General features: G+C 37.8%; 3 protein-coding genes across 4 annotated transcripts in view; 2 read left to right on the top strand and 1 right to left on the bottom strand.

Moving 5' to 3' along the window:
- Positions 1-1,268: 1,268 nt before the first annotated feature.
- Positions 1,269-4,359, top strand: LOC109061139 (importin subunit alpha-5-like). 2 transcript variants are annotated; one of them, XM_042732548.1, is made up of 10 exons: positions 1,269-1,492; positions 1,587-1,727; positions 1,803-1,888; positions 1,977-2,245; positions 2,405-2,487; positions 2,567-2,827; positions 2,908-3,141; positions 3,646-3,828; positions 3,937-4,083; positions 4,210-4,359. In XM_042732548.1, the coding sequence occupies exons 1-10, from the start codon at positions 1,427-1,429 to the stop codon at positions 4,297-4,299; spliced, it is 1,560 nt and encodes a 519-aa protein (XP_042588482.1). In that variant the 5' UTR covers positions 1,269-1,426; the 3' UTR covers positions 4,300-4,359. The 2 variants fall into 2 exon arrangements, with proteins under 2 accessions (XP_042588482.1, XP_042588481.1); XM_042732547.1 differs by having other exon boundaries at positions 2,567-2,830.
- Positions 3,936-8,416, bottom strand: LOC109061140 (cysteine and histidine-rich domain-containing protein 1-like). The gene is made up of 11 exons (XM_019078273.2): positions 8,229-8,416; positions 7,805-7,854; positions 7,639-7,695; positions 7,389-7,546; positions 7,084-7,187; positions 6,939-6,997; positions 6,769-6,839; positions 6,543-6,648; positions 6,230-6,349; positions 5,986-6,048; positions 3,936-5,642 (listed from the first exon to the last, which is right to left on the bottom strand). Exons 1-11 carry the CDS (start codon positions 8,290-8,292, stop codon positions 5,475-5,477), a joined length of 1,020 nt encoding a protein of 339 aa, XP_018933818.2. The 5' UTR covers positions 8,293-8,416; the 3' UTR covers positions 3,936-5,474.
- A 409-nt stretch (positions 8,417-8,825) lies between these two features.
- LOC109061913 (protocadherin Fat 3-like) overlaps positions 8,826-27,961 on the top strand; it is a 52,436-nt gene continuing 33,300 nt past the window's right edge. The window contains 5 exon segments of the mRNA XM_042732524.1: positions 8,826-9,001; positions 9,596-12,895; positions 20,085-20,402; positions 23,317-23,378; positions 27,578-27,892. Of these exon segments, the coding sequence (XP_042588458.1) occupies positions 9,613-12,895; positions 20,085-20,402; positions 23,317-23,378; positions 27,578-27,892 (3,978 nt within the window). The 5' untranslated portion in view covers positions 8,826-9,001; positions 9,596-9,612.

Below are 27,961 nucleotides of genomic sequence, written 5' to 3'. Positions count from 1 at the left end.
AAAAAAAAAAAAAAAAAAAAAAAAAAAAATTCTTTTCAGAATCAAAAGGTTCGACTACTAGAAAACTACACTAAATAGAATACGCTTTTATTAGAATTCTTTCACCTATTTCTTGCAGTGACAGTAACAGCGCTGATGCAGAATTCCTGACCACTTAGACATACGGGCACAGCGCCATCCCCTGGTACATCACAATATTAGATTCTTTATTACAGATTAGTGCTACTTCACACCGTTTTGTTTTACAACCCCTCAATCATTTAGTCTCAAGTATCCCTTCATCAACAACAAAGCGGAAATAACTCATAACTTACAGGATATCATTTCATTTTATCATTAATATCAAAAAACTATCCACTATTTAAGTGATTCACTTTAAAACCAAAACAATTGACAATACTGTAATTGAAAAAAAGACTTACGTAACTCCGTTTGAAGCTCTAGGATTGTGCACAGCTCATCTGAGATTGTTTTGTTGTAAAGAAGAGAGAAGTATAAGGTAAGAAATATAAATATCTACCTCTGTTTATTTATTTATTTATTTTTTACTTCAACTGTAAACCAGTTTTTCATATTCATTTGTACTTGTTTTTGGGAATTACTGCTATAAATCACCTTCATATATCTTGTCATACTATTTAGGCCTACATAAAATATTTAATAGTAAAATATGTAATTCTGCAAAGATGTTTTTTTTTTTTTCTGAAGAAAATCCAACTGAGATCATGAATAGATGTGTTTTCAAAGATTTATCATTAATAATATGCAATTTATATACAGGTTTAAGAGAAAAATAAATTTATTTTTGTGTACATTTTATATAAATATTTTTCATGTTTTATGAACTTTTTATGAAATGTTTTATATAATTTACATACTTTTATATGAATGTTATTTTATATAATATATATAAAAGTGATTTATCACTTTATACTGTATGAATTAACTGTATAAAATTCAATTAATCTGTTAGGTCATATATGACATCAATGCAGGCATATTCGGTTCCTCTATAATTTACCATATTACTATTGGCCTCTAGATGGCAATAACATACTTTTTTATTTTGTAGAAAACATTTAAAAAAGGTAAAAATCTTATTTTGTTCAGGTTGTGTCATTAGCTGGTTATATTATTATACTGTATTTGTGTGATCCAAAACATAAAACAACATCTGATTCACATCCTCTGATCTGGTGTGTAGCAAGGCTACTAATTATTATCACCTGAGTCTAATTCTGTTGGTCTATTTAATGCTCTTTGCAGCTGATTGCTTGTCATTGCAGTTGAGTCTGATATTGAAAGATCGGTTTTGTATACTAACTCCCGCTCTCAGTTCTGTTTTATTGTTAATGTTTGATCTTAAAAACTCGTGTGTAAATTTGTTGGCTTAGATTAGCCTTTGGCTAGTGCATTGAGTGTCAAAATGCCTACTGAAAATCTGTCTGATAAACGCATGTCCAAGTTCAAAAATAAGGGCAAGGAACCAACGGTGAGCTGTGCATCCGTTCTGGCAACTTTTCCCCCTTTTAACTGTTCATACCTTAAAATCTATTGATGTCTTTACACCCTATCTATGCTTGCAGAAAATGCGTGACCGCAGAATTGCAGAGTGCGTTGAGCTTCGAAAAGCTCACAAGGTTGAAGGTATTATGAAGAGGAGAAATATTTCATCTGTGGGAGATGAGGAGCCTCTGTCACCGGAGTATAACACTGACAACAAACAGGTGTTTGTTAATTAAACCTTTAATTGGAATTCATATTTCTACAATACTCTAGAAACTCAGTTTTTATTTTATTAAGTCATATCAGAAGCGATTCAAGAAATTGTTGCCAATGTGAACAATGAATGCCCAGAGAAGCAGAGACAAGGTTGTCAAGCAGCTAGGTACAGTAACCGGTCTTAACTTCATCAGTGATCTCAACTTTTTTTTTTTCTTATAAAGCATTACAAACCTTCAAATTGATGCCAACAGGAAGCTGCTTTCTCGGGAGAGGAACCCTCCCCTGAAGGAGATCGTAGAAGCTGGACTTCTGACTCGCTTTGTGGAGTTTCTAGGAAGGAATGATGACCCTACGCTGCAGTTTGAAGCTGCCTGGTCTCTCACAAATGTGGCATCTGGCACCTCCTGGCACACACAGCAGGTGGTAGAGCACGGGGCAGTGCCAGCCTTCATTGCCCTGCTGGCTTCACCAATGCTGAACATCAGTGAACAGGCTGTCTGGGCTCTAGGCAACATTGCAGGTGAGAATACTTTGAACTTCATCTGCATCCTAAAAGAATGTGGCACTTGTACTTTAATGCTTGATGAGACTTTGGTACTTGAATGTTCGGAAAGGATGTACTATCTATTAGTTCTGAAGATTGAAAACCACTTACCAAAGTGCTCATTCACCCTTTAAGGTGATGGTCCTTCATATCGAGATGCCCTGATTGACTGCGGCGTCATTCCTGCGCTTTTGGCACGGCTCACGCCAGATGCTCCTGTGAGTTTCCTTCTGGACACCCCACACCTCTGGATTTGCAAGTGTAAATTCACGATGTAACCCACAAAATGTTTTGCAGGTGGGCTACCTTCGCAACCTTACATGGACCCTGTCAAACCTTTGTAGGAACAAGAATCCCTTCCCTCGTTTCAGTGCAGTCCAACAAATGCTGCCCTCCATAATCCAACTGCTCCACCATAGTGACAAATCCATTCTGTCTGATGCATGCTGGGCCATTTCGTACCTCACTGATGGACCCAACGAGAGGATTGATGTGGTCATCAAGACTGGAGTCCTTCCACGGTTGGTTGAGCTCTTGGGATTTGAGGAACTTGCTGTGGTGGTAAGTACCCAGGTGTTTTCAACTTTCTGGTGTTGAAGTTGAACTGCTTTAAAAGGAGTTTCTCCAATATGATCTAGACACCAGCCCTACGTTCGATTGGGAATATTGTGAGTGGTTCAGACCTGCAGACACAAGCGGCCATCGATGCGGGGGTGTTGAGTGCTTTGCCTCTGCTGATGCGACACCCTAAATCCAGTGTTCAGAAGGAGGCAGCTTGGGCAGTGTCCAACATTGCAGCTGGACCCTGCCAACAGATCCAACAGCTCATCACGTGTGGATTGTTGGCTCCTCTAGTGGATCTCCTAAGGAATGTATGTCATAACTGATGTTTTGCTGGCATGCTGAATGTCTTTTGCCCACACGGAGTTGCCTATAAAATTTTCTGGCTTGAATTTGATTGCTTCTCCTAAAGCTGGGCATCAAATGAGGCCAATTATACAAACAGCCCCTCTTGGGGCTTCTTGAAATGTTGCCTTTCCAGTTGGCAAAATACTTTAACATGGTTTGTCAAATCTGAGGTAATTATATAGAAAAGTTACACACATGGCTATACTGAATTTGGTCTTGTGCAAGAATTTCTGACTGTTTCTAATGTTTGCAGTTATATCCTAATTTGATAATTGCTGCTATGATAGTCTTGACTTTTGCATCAGTTTACTAATGTTTGTAAATGCTGCTAGTTGGGGTTCATACATTCATAAATGTCTACTTGGTAAGCATAATGGGCAATGCATCTTAAGTCTACCCACTTTTCAGTGTTTGACAAGGATCTGTGATTCTTTGGGACACTGTTTGTACCTCTTCAAATTATGCAGGGCGACTTCAAAACCCAGCGAGAGGCAGTATGGGCAGTGACCAACTACACAAGTGGTGGGACCGTGGACCAAGTTGTTCATCTGGTCAAGTGTGGCGCTTTAGAGGCCATCTTGAACTTGCTTCAAGCTAAAGACGCCAAGACTGTCCTGGTCATCCTAGATGCCATAAATAACATTTTCTTGGTGAGTCCAATATGTGTGATTTCAAAGAATATGTAAAACACTACTGCAACTCTCAGTGCTTGGCATTGTGAGGGATATGCTAAAATATTTACTGTGTGCCTTCTGCAGGCTGCTGAGAAACTTGGGGAGGTGGATAAGCTTTGTTTGTTGGTGGAGGAAGTGGGAGGGCTGGATCGAATTGAGTTTCTTCAAAACCATGAGAACAATGCCGTTTATCGGGCAGCTCAAGCTCTTATTGAGAAGTATTTCAGTGAGGTGGGTATCAAGGGATGTTGTTAGGATAGGAAGTGGTGTCAAACACCACTAATACTTATTTTGCAAATGCGCTATGTAAAACTGAAAATATCTGTATTCCCCTGATGCTATTCTTTTCACACTCAGGATGGTGATGATCAGTGTCTGACAACTGAAGCCACAGATTCAAACTTTGTCTTTGGAGCATCTGATGTCCAAAAGAGATTTGACTTCTGATTTTTTTTTTTTTTTTTTAATAAGCTTCAACTGAATGAATAAATAAAACATTTTGCAGTATGTTCTGGCCTATTTCTTTTGGGCTCAGATTTCAGGGCAAGGCAGTTAAAATTTGTACAAAATGTATTGGCCATGCTGACAAGGTAGCATAGTTTGAGACTTGTAGATAACACGGCAGCCACCTTAATGTGTCATCACATATGGCTGGTTTTGTTGACTATATGGGTAACCCTGGTTTTGTGCCATCATTAGTGTAAAGCTGGCTACAGGTGTACATGACCAGTCAAAATTCTTGAAAACAGACTTGAGGATCATTTCAGGGTCAAAGTCTAATACTTATAAGGGATAGTTCACCCAAAAATGGAAGTTCTGGGTTATTACAACCATATGAGTTTCTTTGTGGAACTTAAATGGTATTTTTAAAGTGGGTGACCAAATAGTTTCTGGTCCTCATTGGCATCAGTTTTTTTTTTTTAAATAAATACTGGAGAAGCTGCATAGGAATTTAACAATGCTGCTTTTTCCTAAGAAAACCAACCCTTATGAAAATCCTGGTCTGTTGAAAGTGACTAAATTGGTAAATTACAACCATTTCAGAACTTTTTTTTTTTTGAAGGGCAAGTAATCTTTTGCAAGAAAATGTGTGCTTTCACTTACATCTTTGCAATTATGAACTCTTGCTCTGGATAAACTTATTAATGAACACCGCTTCAATGACACTGTGCATTGGCAAAAACAAAACAGTGGAATGTGAAATGCTCCATTTACTAGGACTGCACACATTTTGGTTTGAATCAAAATATTTTATTAACAGTAACTTAGTTCTTTGAGAGCTTTCTTTAAACATGCCCTGTACAATAAATCTATAGTTTGACCTTCGACAAACAAAGAGCTTTCAGGATTTATATAACACATTCATGCTTCATTATGTATCAAACCTTAGAACCAGAGAAAATGATTCCCAGTCCTATTCAGAGAATAGTAGTTCTCTTACAGCAGTGGTCTCCAACCCTGCTCCTGGAGAGCTACAGATTTCAGCTCCAACCCCAATCAAGCACACCTGAACCAGCTAATCAAGGTGTTCAGGGCTACTTGATGATTAGAGATAGGTATGTTGGAACTGAAGTCTGCAGGATGGTAGCTCTCCAGGAGCAGGGTTGGAGATCCCTCTTAATTTAATCAGATTCATCCTCACTGTCATCATCTTTTTCCTTTTCTTTTTCCTTTGGTGGAGCTACAGGTGGAAGATCTAGTCGGGCCCATGACATCGGTTCTGCCTTCTTCAACACAATCTCAATTTTGGTAGCCATCATGTTCACCAAACTTTTACTTGCATCAATAACCTAAAGGAAAAGCAAATGGAAAAGGTCTTAGAATAATTAAATAATTTGATGCATTATTTGTATTGTGGTGCTGAAGTTTCTTTGAAAGCAATAAGCCTCAAAAGCTGTGATTTACACTAATTTAAGAACAGCTAAGTGGTGTTAGGAAGTACGTGAAGTGTAAGGCGCCTAGGACTGGAAATATCCACATTATATTAAAATATTAAATACTGTAATATTAAAATACATCATCCTACCCAATTAAATAAGCAGATACAACTTTGGTAAAATTAGTGTTACATATGTATATGCCTCAGCTTCAATGAAATAATGTTTTATAAGTACTTTAAAGGTTTATACTTACCCCCCACAAGCTGATCTGCTGTTCAAATTCTTTCTCTCCTTCAAATATAATGTGGATTTTAAGCTGCAAGAATAAAATACATTTTAAGTTAGCGCTATGCAGAATCTTGCAAATAAATGTAAAATTATACAGTAAAATATTGAGCACAGGAGTTAGTAGTATAAAAAAAAAAAAAACACACACCTATGAGACTTTATATGTAATGTCTGCATAAAATCCAACAGAAATGACCTTGGTGCCTTACCACAGTGCTGTTCCCCTCCACTAAGCTCAGCTCTGGTACTGAATTTTTGGCATAAATGGAAATGATGACCTGACTTCCTGTTTGGTGCCAATCAAACCTGCATGGCACAACCTTCTTTCCCTATGTACACATAGAAAAATGGCATCCTCTGATTAAAATAGGATTCACATGTACAGGTATTCCACATTATGGCCTTCAACAAAGTATTTGTTAATTTGGAACTTGGATATGGGCCTGTAAAAGGCCAGATGCTCAAAAAAAATGAATTGGACAGGATGTGAAAAAACTTTTAAATCTCAGGGTAGACACCTACGGTATCTTTTTTCTTCCACTGATGCTTTCCTCGGGTACAGCCCTCCTGAGACAGAAACGTGTTGAAGTCTGAGGTTTTCCTCTTACAGCAGATCCAATATTTCAACCTTTTATGAAGAAGGATGAAAAGAGGACTTAATTCCACGGATATATCTGAAATTTCTCCATTTACACTTTTCTAGTACTTTTTAGTAGTAATATTCAGTTTCGATCTGAGACTAATTTACCCTTCATGGAAGATAGGTACACCAGAATGATACAAACATGTCTCTTCATCACTGTCTGGTCCGTTGAACGTCTGAAAAACAGAATAATGAGAATCCATTGTTTATAATGGACTAAAGAAACTCAACGTGCCATGCATTCTAATCAGAGAAGCAGGCAGAGAGAACAGTACCTTACTGCAGCCTCCATTCTTGCAGGACGTCCCTATCTTAATTTCATCACTATCCTCCTCTATAATACATGAAAGAGAATAAAATGCATCAGAATAAAAGACAAATATAGAGAGGTGGGGAAAAGGATGGTCGGGCTATTCTTACCCTTTATCTCCTGTCCATTTTCCTCAGTTAATTTAAGCTTTTCTAAAGCCTGTTTGAGCGAAGCAGAGATCTTCTGTTGTAGAATGGAGAAAGGCTCATCTGGACTACAAAGACAATAAAAATAGCTGTTTTCAGTCATTTATCCTTAAGAGGTTGTAACATCAATGTGGGTTTTGGTTGGGTGAACTGTTAATAAGAACTTGTTTTTCATAGTAGATTTAATGCTTTATTACTTTATCTCCTGAACATCTGAACAATGAAAATACAAATGGGGAAGACCCTGTCCTCTTCAAGTGTGCTTTTACCTTGGTCGCTGAATAGACTCTAGAGGTTTTGGTGCTTGGGTGATGCATTCATTAAACTTTGGCTTCACATCATTCACACTCTTGTCCACAGAGGCCTTCACTTCTGGTTTAATAGTCTCAGGGGGCTTCTCCTGATTATGAGGGCCTTTCGTGCAACCCTAAAAGATTCATAAAATAACCGTTTTAAGACTCCAGCCACAACTCTATCTACGAAAACGCTCATTCAGTCTCGTCACAGACTAGCACTCACAGCAATACTGAGGAAATCTGAAAAGTCAGTTGTTCGTCTCTTGCAGCAAGACCAACCCTGGGAAGCAAAGACAGGCACAATTTAATGGGTTTAACTATGAGTAACATAACAATGGAACGGTTAAATTTCAAATTAATAAGTAAACTGATCTTTTGCATGTCCATACCTTCAATGCATCATGAAACACTGGCACTCCGGGGTGGTATGTGCATGCGTCTATGGATAAAAAGAGATTGATAGCGTGAAATGTGACGTCAGCAGAATATAGTCACATGTCAGTGTAGATCGAGTTTACGACTCCAACAACTACCAATTGTAAACTTAATAATAATTTACTAAATCGGAGGTATTGATTAAGCATCATTCATTCAAACGGTAATGACCAGCACTGTAGATGCCTCCCTAAAAAATAACATACTAAATTACTTTTAAATAAAATGAATATGTGACTCTTAAGAGGCGGTCGTGTTTCGGTAATACTACAAGAAACGTATATCAATAAATGTTATTAAAGATAAAAGGTTTTCTTTCTGCATTTATCCGGCTATCTACCATAGCAATCCGGCTATCGTTAGCTTGTGAAGTCTTACCGTCTGAATTCTTGTCGGGATCAAAACGTTGTCCACATCCCTTATTATAACACAGTACAGACATAATGTATGACAGAAATATAAACGTATATTGTACAATGTGGTCAAGAGGGAATGATCCGAAGTCTTGACTAGCTTGCTGCTGCTGCTTCCCGTCGTGAGGTCCCTTCCGGAATCTTTCGTGAATTTCCGTAAATTATCGTGCAGCACTTCGGCTCCAATCGTATATTTTCGGAATGTCTCGGAATTAGTTGGAATGATGGGATCACGGAGTGAGCGATGGGATGCACCACCTAACGGAGTTGTGAATTAAAAACACAGACAAGGCAGTGCATGAAAATGAGCCCTGTTCAATTCTGTTTCACGCCGTTACATATTTTTTCCCCCGAATAAAAAATCTAATTATCATGAATATGTTATTTTTATGTTGCAATAATCCTAAATGCGTTTTGAACGATATTCTAAAGAACACCCGTATTGTTTTGCGCGCTCTATTTAGCGTAAACACATTAATCTAATTGTCTAATGTTTGTGTGAGATAAGGTTTAGATCATTTTGTTGCTATGGGACAGCAGCAACAATACCGGTTTCGTTTGCGCATTCACGGGATAACGTGCACTCGGGAGCGCGCTTTAGGAGGTGCGCGCTCCGCTGATTTCAGTCAACTGTGAGTGGCACTGAGTCCTGTATGGCAAAGAAGTGAATGATGTAGTTTAACAGAGCGGGCTCTTGGATGTCTGCAGAGCAGAGATTTCTTTCTCCCTAAGCCAGAGGTAAGAGCTCATTCACAAATTTTGATGCACTAATTATCGGAGAACAAGTGACTGCTCGGTCTCAGTAGCAATCATCTTTTACTAGACTCCACAGCGTTGAAAGTTTCCCTTGATTACAACCGCATTTTAATGGAGACTAGTGAGATTATAAAAGAGAATCGGTTTTGTTCGACATGATCAAAGTTATTTACTTCAAATGCAATACAAAAATATAATCCGAAACTGTAGGTTATGTGTCATTTATTCACATTTTCTATTGTTGCACTTTACTTTCAAGAACATTTAAATATTATTTCAATATTATGTGTTTTACCTGTATGTCACATATGTATGGCTATTAACCCTCGTTTTTGATCTTTATTGCTGTTATCAATCGTGCAGTGAGATTACCATCTAACTTGAGTTTTGTGAAAGGGTATTACTAAGTCCATCGAGAACAGGGTCAGGTATTTATTTATTTTTTGACAATTTAATCCAAACCAAGGGCTTCTTAATAAATAACTGCTTTCACATTTATGTGAGCAATAGGATATGTCTTTGTGAGATGAATGCTCTAGATTGAAATGGTTCACTGCATATATATCTCTTTTGCAGGATAACTGGATGATGGCATGGCTATAAACAGCTGCCCTGGGAGGAGTATGAGGATCTGTCTCGCTAGTTTCTCCTTATTGCTCCTCCACCTGCTTCCTTGTTTGGGGCAACTGCAGGAGCCAGAGTCCTCCTCCTTTCAATTTACTGCCTCCATTTACAATGCCACCATTTATGAGAACTCTGCAGCTCGGACATACATTAGGACTGAAGTTAAAATGGGGATTCCTCTATCTAAGTTTGGTCCTTTGGATATTAAATATTCCATTGAATCTGGAGATGATGAGGGGCTGTTTCAGGCTGAGGAATTTGTGTTGGGGGACTTTTGCTTTCTTCGCATACGGACTAATGGTGGGAGCGCTGCCATCCTGAACCGCGAAGTGCAGAATAATTATACATTAATGGTGAGGGCTACCGGCAAAGGTGGGCTGGAGGCTTACGTGACAATTAATGTGCAAATTATGGATATGAATGACCTTCGACCTTTGTTCTCACCCACTTCCTATGCCATTGATATTTCAGAAAGTTCTCTGCTGGGAGCAAGTGTGGCTCAGGTGACTGCCACTGACGCAGATATAGGCTCTAATGGCGAGTTTTACTATTTCTTCAAGGAAGATGTCGAGGAGTTTGCTGTCCACCCAATCAGTGGGGTGGTATCGCTCACAGCCAAGCTAAATGCAGATAAGAAAAGCAGATTTGACCTTGAGGTTTTAGCAGTGGATCGTGGAATGAAGGTTTATGGGAACAGTGGTATTAGCAGTACAGCCAAACTAGTGATCAGTGTTGTGCGTATCAATGAGTTCGCTCCAACGCTGACTGCAGTTGCACTTTACCCTTTAATATCAGACAAAGAGCCAGTTTACGCCATTGTTACTGTAGAAGATTTGGACGAGGGACCCAATGGAGAAATTGAATGGGTTGCCATCATTGCAGGTGACCCGCAGGAGCAGTTTGTCTTTGACAGAGCGCCACTTGGAAATGAATACAAGCTTAAGTTGTCTGAACCAGTAAACTGGGATAAATTTCCTTATGGTTGCAATCTCACTTTTCAAGCCAAAGACCGTGGAACACCACCAAGACTCTCCAACACTGAGTCTGTTCAGCTCTTAGTGAAAAAACCACAGTCTGTGCAGGTGAGTTTCGAAAAAAAGATTTACAAAACCTCAATTACTGAGATTGCACCACCAGGGACCATAATAGAGACTGTGAGAATATCTCCAAGACCGCCGGTCGTCAGCTATGCTCTAAGCCTGACCTCAGATTCAATTTATTTTATCATTAATCCACTCACTGGTGTCATCTCAACAGCACAACAGTTTACCACATTAAAACAGGAGCTCTTCAATTTAGAGGTGATGGAGACAGTAAGTGGCATGACAGCAAAGGTGCAAATCACGGTTGAGGATGCTAACGACAACTTCCCAGTGTTTACCAGCACATCTTACGAAGTCTCTATCAATGAGAGCGTCCCCATTGGCACTGTCATTCTCACTATATCAGCGGTGGATGATGATAAAGGTGATAATGGGTGCATAACATACAGTATAGCCAGCCTTCAGCCCCTTCCGTTTATCATCAACCAAACTAATGGAGAGCTGACGACATCCAAAGAACTGGATTTTGAATCGTCTTTGGAGACATACGTGTTCGCCGTCCGAGCCTCAGACTGGGGATCGCCTTACAGACGAGAAAGTGAAGTCAATGTCACAGTACAAGTGCTGAACATTAATGACAACCAACCTCTTTTTGAGCGTGTGTCATGTAAAGGTACGATAGGACGCGATTTTCCTGTGGGTCAGACGATCATCGTAATGTCTGCCATTGATATCGATGAGCTTGGGTTGGTTAAATATAATATTCTGTCTGGAAATGAGCAAGATGTCTTCACTCTTAACCCAGACTCTGGGATGTTGTCATTAAAAAGATCCCTCTCCTCAATGAGTGTAAAGAATGAACAGTTCAGCTTGAAAATAGCTGCGTCAGATGGCGAGCTGCTCTCTGCACCCACCTTTGTAAATATATCAGTGGTCAGAGGCAGAATGCCTGCAAGAAGTTTCAATTGTCGAGACACAAAAGTTGCACAGAAGTTAGCTGAGAAACTTCTGAAAAGAGCCACTGCCATTGGCAAATCCAAAGTGGAGGAAGGCTACACAGATCTATTTTCTGTCAACAGACAGACGCCTCAGTTTGAATCCTTTCCGTCCGACATTGTAGTTCGTGAGGACATGCCCGTGGGAAGCAGTGTCCTGCAAGTGAACACAAATGATGGTGGCACAGGCTTCAACGGTCGCATTCTACATGCCATATCAGATGGGAACATTGACAGCTGCTTCAATATTGGCATGGAAAGTGGCCTAATATACATCTATCAGCCACTGGACCGTGAACAATCAGATCGGTACCTTCTCAACATAACTATCTTTGACATGGGTGTTCCACAGAGATCCAGCTGGAGATTGCTGACAGTTAACATTGATGATGTGAATGATAATAGCCCAAAATTCTCCCTTGAGAGCTATACTGCCATTATACCAGAGAATGCAGCAATCGGCACGGAAGTGATCCAAGTCACAGCCTCGGATGAAGATATCGGTCAGAATGGTGAAATCTCATACATCTTGTTAACAAACACCCCTTTATTTGCCATTAACAGCGAGACCGGCTCTGTTTATGTGTCTAGTCTGTTGGACAGAGAGTCCGTCTCGGATTTCACCCTCAAAATTCAGGCCAGGGATAAGGCAGAAAGAGGGAATCAGATCTTCTCAGAGACAACACTAAGAGTCTACCTTGAAGATGTAAATGACTGTGCCCCTGTGTTTATTCCCAGGAGTTACAGTTGCCGTGTGTTGGAGGACCTTCCTATAGGTGCAGTTATAGCTTGGCTGCAAACGCACGATCCTGACATTGGATCTGGAGGATGGGTGAGATATTCCCTGCCCAATGATTTCAATGGAACATTTAAGATCCATCCTGAAAGTGGTGTCATTAAAGTGGCCAAAGACCTGGACTATGAGAAACAACAATTTTACAATCTCTCAGTGGTAGCAGAGGACTTGGGTTTTCCAGTCAAGCTTCGCTCTGAGTCTTATCTTGAAGTGGAAGTCATTGACGTCAATGAGAACCTCAACGAGCCGTATTTCTCAGAATTCGCAGTGAGGGGCAGTGTGAAGGAAAACTCTCGGCATGGAACAAGTGTCCTCCAGGTGACTGCTCAAGATGATGATATGGGCAGAGATGAAGTGATCAGATACTCTATCAAAGCTAGAAGTGGTCTTGGAAGGTTCTCCATTGATGAAGAAACAGGTATCTATTGTTTGATTCTTTATGTGCCTTTTGGTTGTGCTGCCTGCTATTCTTTGTTTTTTTTTGGAGACTAAACAGTCCTGAGTTGATGCTTGCACAATAAAACAAAACCTGTGAAAATGGTTGTGGATTTATGCCTTAACATTTTACAGCAGTGTGCTGACTGAATGGTATTAAAAGGTCACAGTGACGTTATTTCTCTTGGCAATGAATTTGTGCTCTGAGTCTACAATTGCCTCTGAAATTGCCGCCACTGGAGAAGACCACTGACCTAGAAAGGTAGGACTTGACCTCTGTGTGGTTTGAAACGGTGTTCTTCTGTGATTTTCAGAATCTGTGAGATCTGGCATTTGCTGTGAGATCTGATGTTTGCAACACTGAAGAAGAAAAAAAATGCTTAGTTGCTTAGTTACGACTTGTTATGTGGTGCCAGATTCACTATTAATTACAACTAATGACTATTGATTAGAGAACTTCAACGGGCAGTAGGATGTAACTGTGGTCCTCCATTCACATGTCAGCTAATTAGGCTAAGCCTGTTAATCAGGCCCTTGTTTAAAGTAAGTAAGTGGTGCACGCTTGTGCCAGAACCTCAAATGAGCATGGATTTTCCACAGAGAATTGAATGCCCTACCAGCAGCAGAAGACAAGTTGTAGGGGAAGCGGATACATGAGAACAAGAGTTGTCTTTCATCTTCAAAGTAAAACCTTTGGGACAAGTAAGGACAGTGGCATTGGCTCAGCACGCCCACTACATATCCACCTACTGAGATCCATTTAGCTGCCATGTTGCTTGGTGTGTTATGAGTCCTTGTCGTTGTCACTGGATTTTGAGATGATTGAAAGTGGGCAGTTCATGCAATAGACATCCAAACAAGCGGAAATCAAAACCACTTGATTTCGGCTACCAGTTGAGATGTGTTGGGTTGAAGTTGTGTGTATGTAAAGTGATCCCTATATACGAAGTCTCATTGCTCAGATGCAAGTGTGAACTAAAAAGGCTGGTGGGATTTATGAAGGCCTTATCGGCAGAGCGCTCTGCTGCTTTGAGCAGGCATTGGTATTCCTGCCCACACTTTGGGAAATAAATCAGAGTGCACTCTCACTCAGACGCCTGTCGAGAAACAAGTTCAGCTCTAATTTGCCTCTGAGATTTGGCCTCTTTTTCTCCAGAGTCAGGTTATGTCAAAATCTTTCAGAAACCTGTATGCAAAGGGCTGCTTGTGCTTCACATCCCCACACACTGCACCAGACTGATTCTGTTTTTCTTTCTAAAAGATAACATATTTTTGGAGCATAAGGGAGTCGAGGATCTTTACCACAAGCCCACGTCCTCTTAGAGACTTCTTGAACTTTGATTGTAATTCAGGGGAGATATCAAGGGTTTTCCTATTGATGCCTGCATGGCATACAGAGGAAACTTCTCTCCAAACGTAACACAGATGCAGATTTGGAGTAGAGTGAAAGAGACAGGGAAAAGATTTATGCTGAAAGAGAAAAAAATGCCTTTTCAGCATGTTTAGGCGCAATGCTTGTGAATTCAAGATGCCTGACATAAAAAGAACTGCCCTTGATCTTGTTTGAAGACATGAAGGATGAGTTGATGGCTTAGTTCTGCTTGATTATGTTCTAAATTCAGGACAAATTATGAATATTTGATTGTTTACATCTTAAAATATGAACTACAATTTTTTCTCAAGGAATTTGAAATTAAAATGGTGACACCAAATGTTAAGAATATTATGAAGTTGCATTATGGCTACCATTTCACTTGCAGCAAAACATCTGCTATTAAACTAAATGGCATGTGTGTCAATGTGAGTTGCATTTGAAATGGTTATTTTCTCTAATTTGCAAGTTCTTAGAGGATAATTGGGGACTGTTTGTGATATTGCTAAGCATAAAACACATAATCATCCTTTTAAATCTGTTGCAGTTGAAGGACACAGCACCGATTTTCTGCCTTCTAGCTCCATAAGCAGTCCTTGATGTTTATAATACACACCTGTTGGTTGACTCTCATGAATAATGATAAATGCTAAAAGCAATGGCTTGTAAAGCTAAAGACGCAGATGGATTTAGTGCTGCTTTCAATGACATGATCAGTGGTTTGAGATTCACAATCAGCTGAAAGCCAATTGCAGCGTGTCAAATCGTTTGCATTGCTCTAGTCCCTTTCTCGACAGCAAATTAGTTTCTTGTGTTCAAATGCTTTACAAAATCAGGCACTTAGTGTAAATCTGTGTCTTTTTAATTTGAGCTGGGACAGGCCTCGTGTTTTGTAGAATTTCTGATCCTCAGCGTCAGAACCTGTGGGACTCCATCAAAACAACCTCAGCTTCAAAGCTAGGATCTTTGAATCAAAACTCTGGAAAACATGTCTGAGTCTGCAGAGTCCTGTTCCAGACAGCAATGAAAGCTTGTGTCACTTTTTCTATGCAATCTGTCATATTTTTGACACGACTGATGTGGTTTCTAAGTAAATTAATGTATGTAGAGTGCGGTATTCTCAATGTGATCATAATTGCTTGTGTGAACTATACATTTACAGCAGTTTGGCATTTTTTTTTTGTTAATATGATGAAAGTGTGTAATGTGATATGATGACATCAATTAACTTTTTGTTTCAGCTGAGGTTATATAGTTATCTCATGTATGGGTTTAAAAAGAGGACTTCATGCATTTTTAATATCTTGGCGAATTTCAAAGGTTGTTTACTCCTGGAAAACTCTATGTTAGGACATATGTTTTCTCTATTCCCTGAGTTGCAAAATGTGAATGTAATAAGAGTACTTTTGGCTGTATTTCTGACTGAATTGCACCCCAATTTACTCCTATTGCAGTTTTAAAAAAATACAAAGAAACCGCTCATTAGTGAACCTTCTCTCCATCCATCAAATTCAATATAACTGGAACTATCTAGATTAATTGGTACACTTTTCATTTAACCCTCATTTGCTGTTTGGGTCTGAAAGGCTGCTATTTTTAGCTCAAATTGCTTTTCATTTAAGTGCCAGGTTGATTCCTGTTGACTTTTGTTAATCTTATGAGAACTGATCATAAAGAAACCTTTCAGCTTGATAACCTGCTTTAAATGGACCAATCTTATTTAGTGCCTATCTGAAAGTCTTTATACTATATCTTAACGTTATTTATGACCTAAATTAAAGGTTTAATCATTCTGCTGGGTTTTGATTAGTCATAGGAAAACTGGAGCGATCGAAGACCGAAAAAGAGGTTAAATTCCTTTCAATTTATTATTTTTACATGTAGCCTACGTTTTGAAATTCTGTGACTTTAGACATACAGTAATACTGTTAGAATTTAGTTGCAAATTCACATACTGCTCTTAATATTTCTCATATATATCTCATATATATCGCATGCTATTGTGCAATATATGTGATATAATTTGATGTTTTCACACAAAAATAAAAAAATCAGGTTTCTTTTTTTGAATGTTTTTCTTTTTCAGGTTTCTTATTTACTATAAATAAAGTAAAAATGAGATTGTATTGACACATGAGCAGCTGGCAAATGAGAGGTCTGCAACAAGATCATGTAAACACAATAAAAACCATTTGAACTGGTTTGATAATAGTGCTGCAGGGGTGACATTTTTGTAGGCCAAAACCTAGAAATGAGTTAGCATTTCAGCACTTTCAATTCCATCATCCCAAAGGGATTTTTCTATTGGTTTATGCTTAAATGCCAGAAATAAGGTCTGTGGTTGCACAAGCTCAAGGTATTTTCACATTCTATTCTATGACTTAAAATACATTAGTAATACCCCTTGTGAGTTTTTAAGGTACACTGACATAGTCTGGGTCATTGGTCATAGTTTGGGCATATTTTATGCAAATTAATAGCTGTGGGCAAGTTCTTCCTCATTTTAGCTAATCCAGATTCAACATTAGAATGTGGACATCTCGTCTGAAATTTCGCATAAGAACAAACTAGGGGTGTAATGGTACACAAACCTGACAGTTCGGTATGTACCTCGGTTTGGGCATCATGGTTCGGTATGGTTTCAGTAGCCTACAACGGGGAGGGGGGAATCATAAAACCCTAAACATAAAATTGCTTTTTTTTTTGGCTTTTTTTTTTTTAAATATAAAAAACTGTTTTATTGAACAAATTGCTCGCTCTTTAAAAAAAATCAATTTTAATTAAAAATTTTCTAGGGATGAAAATCTACCTCAGCTTATGCTCTGAACTGCAGAGAGTCCTTTTTACATTACTATAAGCTTACAATTAACAACAGCGCCCAAACTTAAATTTAATTACTATTTATTTTTTAATACAACGATCAACACTCAACTTAAAAACATTGTATGCAAACATGTAAATTGCACATAATGCAGTTTTTAAATTAACTTCTAAATTCTAAAATGACTATTTTTTGAAATATTCATTTATACATAACTTTTCATAACAGATTTATTTAAACATTAAACTATTAAGACAGGTAAAGTAAAATATAATAAGTAATATTTCGCGAAATACTCTTCACAAGATTTAATTTCTCTAGCGAACTAAAGAGCTGTGGACACTGATGACTTAAATGAAATGCTACGTGACATTTTGTTTACAAGCTGTATTGATGTCTTTATGTGGCTGAAAGCCTGATTGAGGGATTAAATGAGACATGAGTTGTTAATTCATATTTATTTAGTGTTAAACTATAAGTAAAGAGGAAACCCTGTTGTTTGAACTGAGGCATTTATACAGCGATGACACGCCACATCAAAGAGTGTCAAAACACCACTTATTGTTTGAATTACCTAAACAACTGATAGAATTTTAAAGATGAGACTTTGTTTCTTAACAAAAGTACCAATAAAACTCGAAGTTTATAATGAAGTTTCACTTATGCAGTGGTTAAAACAAAGCTGTTCGGTACTCATGCATACCGAAACGAAAGAGCTGTACAAAAATTTTCAGTACGAATACATGTAATGTTAAACCCCTAGAACATACACAAATTAATATCCGGAAAATTATTAGTGAATGAGGCCAGAGTACTTTTTGAGACAGTGTTTGTCTGCTTCATCTGTGTGTTTTGTGGTCTCTCTATCTGTTTAAAAGTTTGATTAAAAAGTAAAATAAGGGGAACTTTTTAATAAGAGGTTTTGTTTTTCTTTGAAGGTGTGTATTGTGAATATAGCAGATTTCCTTCAGGCAAACTGACCTGTCACACTGTGTTACCTCACTGAGCAACCATTCAGTCAGCTTCAGATGTCCCTGTTTAGTTTTCACCCATATCCTTTGTGTCTTTGTCCCCTCGGGTGTTCTACTTCTCAATGCTTTTAATGTTTTAGTAAGAATCAGGGACCTGCATGCTGTGTGAGTACTTCTCTTTTTTTTCCCCCAGCTTCTGCTGGCTGTGAGGGTCGGAATCCCCTCGGCTGAATCACTTCACAGCCGGGTGGTTTTGTTCTGTGGCATGGTTGACCGATCGACTCATCGCATTGCATTGCACAGCCATGAAATGGGTCATTCTGTCAGCGACGCCCCTTCCTACCAGTGATCATATTTACATGTGCCCGTGATGCAATGTCGAAGTGCTCCTGATCACAGAATGGCAGAGCCAGCACTTTGGTCAGGAATGATTAGATGTGCTGTGCTGAAGACCTGAAGGTCATACAGTCTCTGAGTGGAGCTGTTGTGCCCTGCGGTGGGATTCCCAGCCCATCTAAAGTTAGTGGTATGTCCAAGATGTCAGTCCGGATTGGACACCACCAGCTAAAAATCTGTCCGCTCAGCAAACATGTCCCCTGCAAAGTGTAACTATATTACACCTAAAGTGTAAAAAGACTGTTTGACACAATGTTATATAGAGGAGACGGGGGCTAATTGTCACACTTTTCACTTATCATTTATCACTAAATACTGTTTTTTGGTCCAATAAGTAATATCTCTGTTTTATCCGAATTTAATAGGAGAAAATTATTGGTCATCCAATATTTTACATTTTTAACACACTCTTAGCTTAGATAATTTAGAAGTTTCATCTGGTTTTGTTGAGATATATAGTTGAGTATCATCAGCACAACAGTGGAAATTAATCCTGTATTTTCTAATAATATTACTGCAACATGTATATTGTGCAACATGTATATTGAAAATAGCAGTGGACCTAGGACAGATCCTTGTGGCACTCCATATTTGAGATGATCCCCACATTTAAATAAACAAAGTGGTAGCGATCGGACAGCTAGGATCTAAACCATCTTTACATCACCACAGTATTTTTTTTCTAACATAAAATATCATGGTTTACATTGTACAACTAGGGCTGCAAATTGTTTTATGAGGATTTAATTTATTAGCATAAACAGAGGCATTAATTATAGACTTAATTATACATCTGGTTAATCATATATTAGAATTTATCACTAAATTAACATATTAAATTGGCAGCCCTATATATTATAATGCACACATTTATGTAATTTACATTTGTAATCTACACAAAATGCAAATCTTTAGGAAATATAACATTCACACAATATGTAGAAAGACTTTACTGTAAATTGTAGAAAACCTTTTGTGACAACTAGCCCCTTTGAACCCTATAACAGTGATTTCTATGTAGCTCATTGCCACATTGAATCATTTATTGCAGATGCTTTTATATGCATCTAATCGTTTCACAATTGAGTTGTGGGCAATAGACTGTAGTAAGAGAACTAACCTTTACAAAAAAAGCATTTTCACTAAATTGCTTTAGGTTGGTCTCAGGTATCGTTGGCAGTTGAGTAAATTTCCCCTGAGAAAATCTGAAGAGAAATTACACTTTTAGGCAGACCACACCAGCTCTGGTTTTGAAACACTCTGCTGAACTGACTCTGGTTTCTGGGAGTGTGTGTCTAAAAACATTAATCTTTCAGCCTGACTGTAATCTCCTCAAAATGTTAGGCACATTACAGTTTAATAAAGTTTGACACCAAAGTTTGACTCATGGTAGGGTTGGACGCTTTTGATGTGTAGTTGAATCACAAACCAAGTTATGGATAGCTTGAAAAATAAGTGAATGTTCCCAGCTCACTCAGGCCAGAGTGCTGATAGTGGTTGATGTGTCATAAAAAATGTCATTAAAGCTCACAAAATGTGTAAAGTACTTCTTGTTGAATTCATCAAACAGGTGATCGATATTAAATATGTTTTCTTTTCTCTGTTCTTACAGGAATGATTTACACCACTGGCAGCCTGGACTGCGAGACTCAGGATTCATACTGGTTAACGGTGTATGCAACGGACCGTGGCGTGGTCCCACTCTCTGCCTCTATTGAGGTGTTTATCCAGGTGGAGGATGTGAATGATAATGCACCTTTGACCTCTGAACCCGTCTACCACCCGTGCGTCATGGAGAATTCTCCCAAAGATGTGTCTGTGGTCCGTATCCAAGCCCAGGACCCAGACGTTACTGCCTCAGATAGCCGTCTTATGTATCGTATCACGGCTGGGAATCCTCAGAACTTCTTTTCCATTGATTCCAACACAGGTAATAAAAAAAATTGCTTTATGAAGAAACAGAAAAACTCATAAAATCCCTTATTTTTCATTATATTACCAATGCTGTGAATTATTATTTTTTTTTTAATTAATTACAGCTAAATTAGGCAAATCACATTTAGTTGCATATATCAATATTTCCTTGAAATTACAAAGGATTTAAATTATGAAGGTAATTCAAAGATGAAAGACAAAACTTTAATTATAGACTTTTGTTAATTGTCATTTTAAAATTATCAAAATTAATTTATTACATTTTGTTCTTTGATGCAATTTCTAAATGAACACAAAACATTTATTTAGGAATTAATATGTGATCTACATAAATGCATGTAAATCTAATTTACATTTTATGCAACTTACATTTTTAATATACTAATAAAAAAACTGTAGTGCTAAAGTCTAACTAAAGATTTACTAAAGTAAATTTGATTGTGTTAAAGTGGAACTATTGCAAGTAAATCTTGCATTTAAAGACTAATATTATTAAAATGTCATACAGTCCTCATCAAGAGTGACATTAAAACACATTTTAGGCTTAATATTAAGCAATTTGCATTGCATACAAGTAGTACTCCAAATAAAGTTTAATTATAATTTTTATATCAGTAAGTCTTGAGCGATAAGTCAGTAATAGATTTAAACTATACTAAGTATGAGATAAATGTATTAAATATATTACTTTTTTACTAGGGATATGAGGTTATACTGCACAAATTTGTCATTTACATTTTTAATATAAAAATAAGAATTAAGTATTAAATGTTAGATTGACTGCATGCATTTCTAATATACATTTTTAAAACAATCATTTAGTCATATATATGAGATTATACTGCATCCATTTATATCATTTACATTTTCAACCTACAGAAAATAAGCAAATCTACAGGAAATACATAATAAACAATTTATTTCCCTCTGAATATGAGCGAATAATCTTTGATCATATTTTCCTTTGAAATTTCAGTGCACTGTCCCCCAGTCCAAACTCCCATTTATCACGTTCGCGAATGCTTTCACAAGTACTACTAAACAAACTGAGCAGCACAGGCTGTAATCTGCTCAGTGTCAGGACATTCTAGTGTGAAGTGTTAACACACATGCAGAGTTCTGATCCCATGGCATGCTGGGTGCATGCTGCACTGCTGATTACACCGAGGTGCTGCTTTCCTTGTCATTTGAGAAGTGAGTCATGGGAGCTTATGTATGCAGCTGTAGTCAGTGAATTAATTAAACAAGGTTTGGTTGCCAGCAGGAAAGCTTTTCATTCTACTATCGGCAAATCCCTCCAAGGCAGCATGTGGCACCACATATTTACACTGGAATACAGAGGTTTAAGCTCAATAAATCTTACTCAATATATATAATGAGATGTGAGCAAGTGTGTGCATGCATTGATATGTAGTGAGCAGAGAGCTAACACTGTTTCTCACTCTATATGAAAGTCTTTGAGTGTTCAAGGATGAAATATATGAAAAACAATACGTGGAAGGCAATGAAATTACAGCTGAATCAACCCAAAAGTATCAAACCTTGAACGTTTTATAGTTTGACCCTGGACTGCAGTCATAGATTCTACTTTAGCTTCAGCCACTGCTGGGAAAAAGCCGTTGTAATTGCTCCCCACTTATCTTGCTCTCTTTTTGTGATTGTCTGTTGAACTCAGCCTAAGTGTTCAGATAAATTGCATTGTGAGCTCTTTTATAAAAACAAATGTGCTGTGACTAAGCCAGCAACCAATTACTGCATACTGAAAATAGAGAGTGCCTGTTTGATTATTAGTTTAGAGCGCTTGCCTCTAACAGAGTCATATCTTGTACAAATTATTTTCGTTACAGATGTCCTTCCGACAGTATCTCTATACTTAAATGAATGGCTTATGAGTGAAAATCCTTTCCTTGTTGTGCTTCAGTCCCTCATCGGCTCTGTGAGTTCATAGCTTCTCTAATTTCTCTAATGGAGTCTCTCTGGATGACACACATTAGGGAATACTGTGGATTCCAGCGGTGCAATTCAACCTGTGCCATCAGGAGTTCTTTTGTTGCCATGGTTATATTTCACAGAGAATCACTGGCTCAGAAAGCACATACTATAGATTTATGTTATGTAAATAGTGTTCTACAAAATTATGAAATTTGCAGTATGTTTGTACATGGTGTATATACTTTTTAAAAAGAGATTTGCAGAAAATCTCACATATCACTTTGTTCTGTGGAATACAGAAGGAGAAATGTACTCTTTAAAAAGGATGCAAAAACACCAGAAAAAGTGTCATCTATATTACTGATGTGCACACTCTGGATGAGAAACTGACTCAAATGGAAGTTATACATTCTTCAAACTTTTCTTTTCATGATCGACGGAAGAGACAAAGTCATATGGGCTTTAAACGAGATGCAGATGGGTAAATATGTTTTTGTTCTCTTTTTCTTTTTGAGATTCTCAAGCCCTCTTCTATACAGCTTGTCAGTATATCCACAGCAGGAATTATTCTCTAACCCATAGACCTGCTTAAAATTATTTACCTTCAGACTCCAGCATCCAGATGTCTTGTGCCTTAAGGAAGCATTCATATTCAGGAATGTCTTCCTGTTCTCAATCTTTGCTGTTCTGTCTGCATTGAAGTGTTTTTAAAGCCACTAGGGGTTTGAAAAATAACCCTATGCATTCACGACATATCATCTGTGGGCTTACGCCAAAGGCCCTTATGTCGTGAGCTGCTGTTTTTTCTGCAATAAACAAACAGTGTTGTGTAAATTTATGCACCCTTGCTGACATGTTATTAATCATTGTCGAGTGGAGCGGCTTTCCATGCTGATTGTTGCAGCTCTTTCATTGCATAGTTGTCAAAGAAGTTTGCAGCTTATTCAGTTTTATCATTTTTAAAAAATGTTTTTCAGGACTCATCACCACCACATCAAGGAAACTGGACAGAGAGCAACAAGCAGAGCACTTCTTAGAGGTACTGAATTCTTCTTTATCTGGCAGATTGTCTCTTAAAGGGATACTCCACCCCAAAATGAAAATTTTGTAATTAATCACTTACCCCCATGTCGTTCCAAACCCGTAAAAGCTCAGTTTCGTCTTCGGAACACAATTTAAGATATTTTGGATGAAAACCTGGAGGCTTGAGACTGTCCTGTAAATAACAGTGTCAAGGTCCATAAAAGGTATGAAAGTCATCGTTAGAATATTCCACCTGCCATCAGATGTGCAATCTGGGTTATATGAAGCGACGGGAACACATTTTGTAAGCGAAGAAAACAAAAATAACGACTTTATTCAATAATTCCTTTGTCAACGGTCTCCTCTGTGTCTCTTCATATCACCGTATGCTCTGATTTGAATTTACAACATTTATTTTACCAACCAAACATGTTAGAAGTACACCCACATACATTTAAATAAAATATATAAAAACAATAAATAAAATAAAATAAAATAAAATCTGCTAATTTTTCTCCCAAAGACGAACCCTGGCTGGTCGACCATTGGTCCCTTTCTCTGTGTCAAGGCTGATTTATACTTGACGCGTCCGCAAGTTCGCTTGAGTGAGCGCAGAAAATATGACGGTGTTGCCGGAAGTTCGCTTTGAGTGCATGCAAACTAATTTCTTGTGGCGGAGTGCATGGCATTTTTTGTAACTTTCCGCATAGCTCCACATCCGAACATGCACGAGTTCAAGGCGATTCTAGCCTAACATGCACGTCTGTGCTGGCGTTTGTGTGAAACAGAAGCAGTTTAATATGAAGTTCAAACTCCATTAGGTGAAGGGGACAAAGTTTTTTGCATAGTTTGTCCAAGGCTTCTTATTTGAAGTACATTTTATTTTTATAGTCTAAAATAGAATTAGAATTCAATTAGATATTAATTATACACTATTTGCTTAAAGTTGTCTTGTGTTTGATGCGAAATGCAGCCAATAGTTTAAGATTGTTTTAAGTTTGTACATAAAGAAATAATTAATTCATCAACTCATTCATCACAAGACCTCTCATTGGTGATTCCTGACGGTTTTAGAGGACAATTACTCCTCGTCGCTCCCCTGTCGTTTCAAAGTAAAGTACAACCGTGAATGCGACAAGTATAAAAGCCTCGTCCATTTGGGAAGGTGCGCTCACAGTCAACGGAGCCAGGGGAAAGTATAAATCCTGCTTAACTTTGTTTGTTATCACCTTCTTAATAATGCCGCGAGGAAGTGACGTCGGTTGCGTCTGCGCAGTGCGACCTGATGCAGCCCTGAAGTGAGACGCAGGAAACAGAAATACTGCAAAATAATAATAATAATGCGACTAAACGAGACGAAATAACGTTATAACATTTAGTTTCGTCTCGTTTTCGTAAACGAAAATGAAGAGAAATTTTAGCATAGTTTTTATTTTGTAAACCACATTTAGTCTCGTTTTTATTCGTCAACAATATTGCATTATACATTTAATTATAGTCATCGTCACATGACCAGCATTTACGTTGCGTCTTGTCTCATTTTCGTCATGTGATAAAGGTTCGTTGACGATGATATTTAGTCATAATTTTTGTTGACGAAAGCAACACTACCCACATCTCTACGTCAGTATGTGGGAAGATTTGCATAACACCGCCCAGATGTTCACGCAAAGAAAGAAGGCGTACCTTTTATTCTCGTAAGGGGCGTAACATTTCCATTACACGCTTGAGGCATTTGGCCAATCACAACGCGCTGGATAGATGGCCAATCACAGTACACCTCACTTTTCAGAGCGATGAGCTTTGTAAAAATCAACGCATTTCAGAAGGCGGGGCATAGAGGAGAAGCAATACAGTATGTGGAAAATAATGTGTTTTTTTAACCTTAAACTGCATAAACCCATTTCATTACACCAAATATACAAAATAATGTTCTTTTTAGCAACATCATATGACCCCTTTAAATCATATATATTTTTTAAATAAGATAAAATAAGAATAAGAATAAAATAAGAACATACAGGTTTGGAATGACATGAATGCAAGCAAATAGTAACAGGTTTTTTTTGGGTGAACTATCCCTTTAAGAGCAAATGCATTGATTCATCATTCTCAAGGGCAGTTTCATTAGTTCATAAAATAAAGTAATGTTATAGTCATAAGTGACAAAACTATGATGTAACTCCTATACAAAGCAGGCTAAAATGATTACCCATCAACAGCCTCAATAATTTTATTGATTATCATCATACAGGATACACACTGACTTATTTATTGATCTGTTTTAGGAACACATTTGTCTGTCCAACAAAATAGCGATATGCTACCAGTAACCTATTGAATTCATTTGAATATTAGGAGAATCAGTTGTAGTATCGAGTGAGGAATGGATTTACACATATAAAGGCAACAGTGTTTCCATGTGCTTTTTTATTTCTAATGTCTTATAATGAGGTGGAGTACAGCAAATGTCTTGTCTACATTTGCATTATGAGTGACAGAGAGAATAAAGCCAGTGCTTACTGACCAAGGACTCTTATTTAACACCAAAACATGTGCAGATGTGCAAATTTTCATACAGTCTGGTGAGCAGCTCTTAAATTACTGATCAGTCAATGAGGGCAGTACAGTAGCATTGATCAATGGGATGGGTGTGGCTCCCCGTGATCCCTGCTCTACATGGACCGAGCGGAATGAGGGCTATTGATTTTTGTGTTCACTAAATGATGATTCACTCTGCAGCAGGCTTCAAGTTTCAAATTTCATATATTACATCTAGTGCCTCAAGGTGCCTGCTTTGACAGCCACCCAGGCATCAGCGTCTCCAGCGTGTGGCGCTGACGGCGGATGATGGCCATTAAAGATTTAGTTCGTAGAGGCTTTCATGAGCCGCTGCTTCTGACTTTTACAGTGGTGTATGCCCCTGGCCCCAATTTTGTGGTCACTGTCTGATAAAGTTCTGGGAATCTCTAGTGGAGCTCCATGAAGAAGAGTGAGATCAGTTGGCTCATTGTGTTGTTTTCTAAAGAACATGTTGCATTGATGTATTTTTCTATTCATTTATTTTGAATAGTGGTTGAGTAGGGACAGTTTTGTTTATAGGCATTGTAGTCTTTTTATTTATCTGGAGAACAGAGAGAGAGAGTTGTTGTGAAGTTGCTAAGGTATATGAATGGTTTTTGGCTCATTGCCGTGGGGTTTCTAGGGTAGTTGATAAATGGTTACATAAAGGCCCAAGTCAAAAGAAGCCATCATCAAGGCCCTAGATATGGCTGAAGTCACTTCTTTAATGTAAATCTTAATGTAAGATAATGAAAAATCGTATAGTGTCTGGTTGCCAGAAATCTGGTTGATTAACTTAACTCGTTTCCATTGTTCATTGTATGTCAGTACAAATGATATGGGATGAGTTACAAGATTTAAAGAACAGAAGTAAAATGAAAAGTTTGGGGGCGGCAAGATTTTTAGAATGTTTTTTGAAGTCTCTCATGCTTACCAAGACTGCAATTCATTTGATTAAAAAATATAGGAAAACAGTATTGCGAAATATTACTACAATTGAAAATAATGATTTCTATTTTAACATATTTTAAAATGTAATATTTTCCTCTGATGGCAAAGCTGAATTTTCACCAACCATTACTACAGTCTTCAGTTTCACATGGTCTTTTAGAAATCATTCTAATATGCTGACTAACTACTCAAGGAACATTTATTATTATCAATATTGAAAACAATTGTGCTGCTTCATATTTTTGTAGAATCCATAATGTGTTTGAATGAAAAATAATAAAAAGAACAACATATATTTGAAATAGAAATCTTTTGTAACATTATAAATGTCTTTACAGTCTTATTAGATCAATTTAACTAATCTTTGCTGAAGAAAATATTCATTTCAAATCTTACTAAAAAATCTTACTAACCCCAAACTTTTGAAGTGTAGTATTTAAATAATTTGGGTATAGTATATATATTATAAGTATATATATTATACAGTACATATAAGTAATTAAGACATGAGTAAAACGATGTATGTTCATGATTGCATGAATGAAGGTATGAAGAGACAACAAAGAAATGTTAAAACTCCATTTGCAGCTTCCTTGAGCTCTTAATATTGAATATTGGCACTGAAATGAAAATGCACTGCTTACTTTATCTTCAGACGCTGTGGATTTTTCACCATAATTTAGTTTATATGTGTTTATCTAGGTTACAGTTATGGATGGAGGAGGGATCTTCAGGCAGTCCACTGTCTGGGTGATAGTGCATGTTCAAGATGAGAATGACAATACGCCTGAATTCAAAGAGCCTGTGTACCGCATCAGCCTTCCGGAGCGGGACCGTAACAAACGCGGTGATCCTGTCTACAGAGTCTTCGCTTACGATCGAGATGAAGGGTCCAATGCAGATCTCACATACAGCATCGTGGATGGAAATAATGATGGCAAATTCGTAATCGATGCCAAGACAGCCATGGTGTCTTCCAGGAAGATGGTCACAGCTGGTGGCTATGACATGCTCACGGTAAAGCATCATACAGATGTGCACTTCAGTGGATATTTAAGAAAGTTTTTCTTTAAAGCTGCATAACGT

This window comes from Cyprinus carpio, chromosome B10 (genome assembly GCF_018340385.1).
Source record: "Cyprinus carpio isolate SPL01 chromosome B10, ASM1834038v1, whole genome shotgun sequence".
Classification (NCBI taxonomy): Eukaryota; Metazoa; Chordata; class Actinopteri; order Cypriniformes; family Cyprinidae; genus Cyprinus; species Cyprinus carpio.
The sequence above is the reverse complement of the archived record's forward strand: the minus strand, read 5'-3'. Positions and strand labels throughout refer to the sequence as shown.

Bases quoted from the DNA above. Each gene is read 5' to 3' on its own strand.
- LOC109061140 (XM_019078273.2), bottom strand. From the start codon at position 8,292: ATGTCTGTACTGTGTTATAATAAGGGATGTGGACAACGTTTTGATCCC. The intron at 7,855-8,228 runs GTAAGACTTCAC...TTTTATCCATAG, and splicing joins TCCCGACAAGAATTCAGACG to ACGCATGCACATACCACCCC. The intron at 5,643-5,985 runs GTAAGTATAAAC...CTTTTCCTTTAG, and splicing joins AGCAGATCAGCTTGTGGGGG to GTTATTGATGCAAGTAAAAG.
- LOC109061139 (XM_042732547.1), top strand. From the start codon at position 1,427: ATGCCTACTGAAAATCTGTCTGATAAACGCATGTCCAAGTTCAAAAAT. The intron at 2,488-2,566 runs GTGAGTTTCCTT...AATGTTTTGCAG, and splicing joins GGCTCACGCCAGATGCTCCT to GTGGGCTACCTTCGCAACCT. The intron at 2,831-2,907 runs GTAAGTACCCAG...AATATGATCTAG, and splicing joins TTGAGGAACTTGCTGTGGTG to ACACCAGCCCTACGTTCGAT.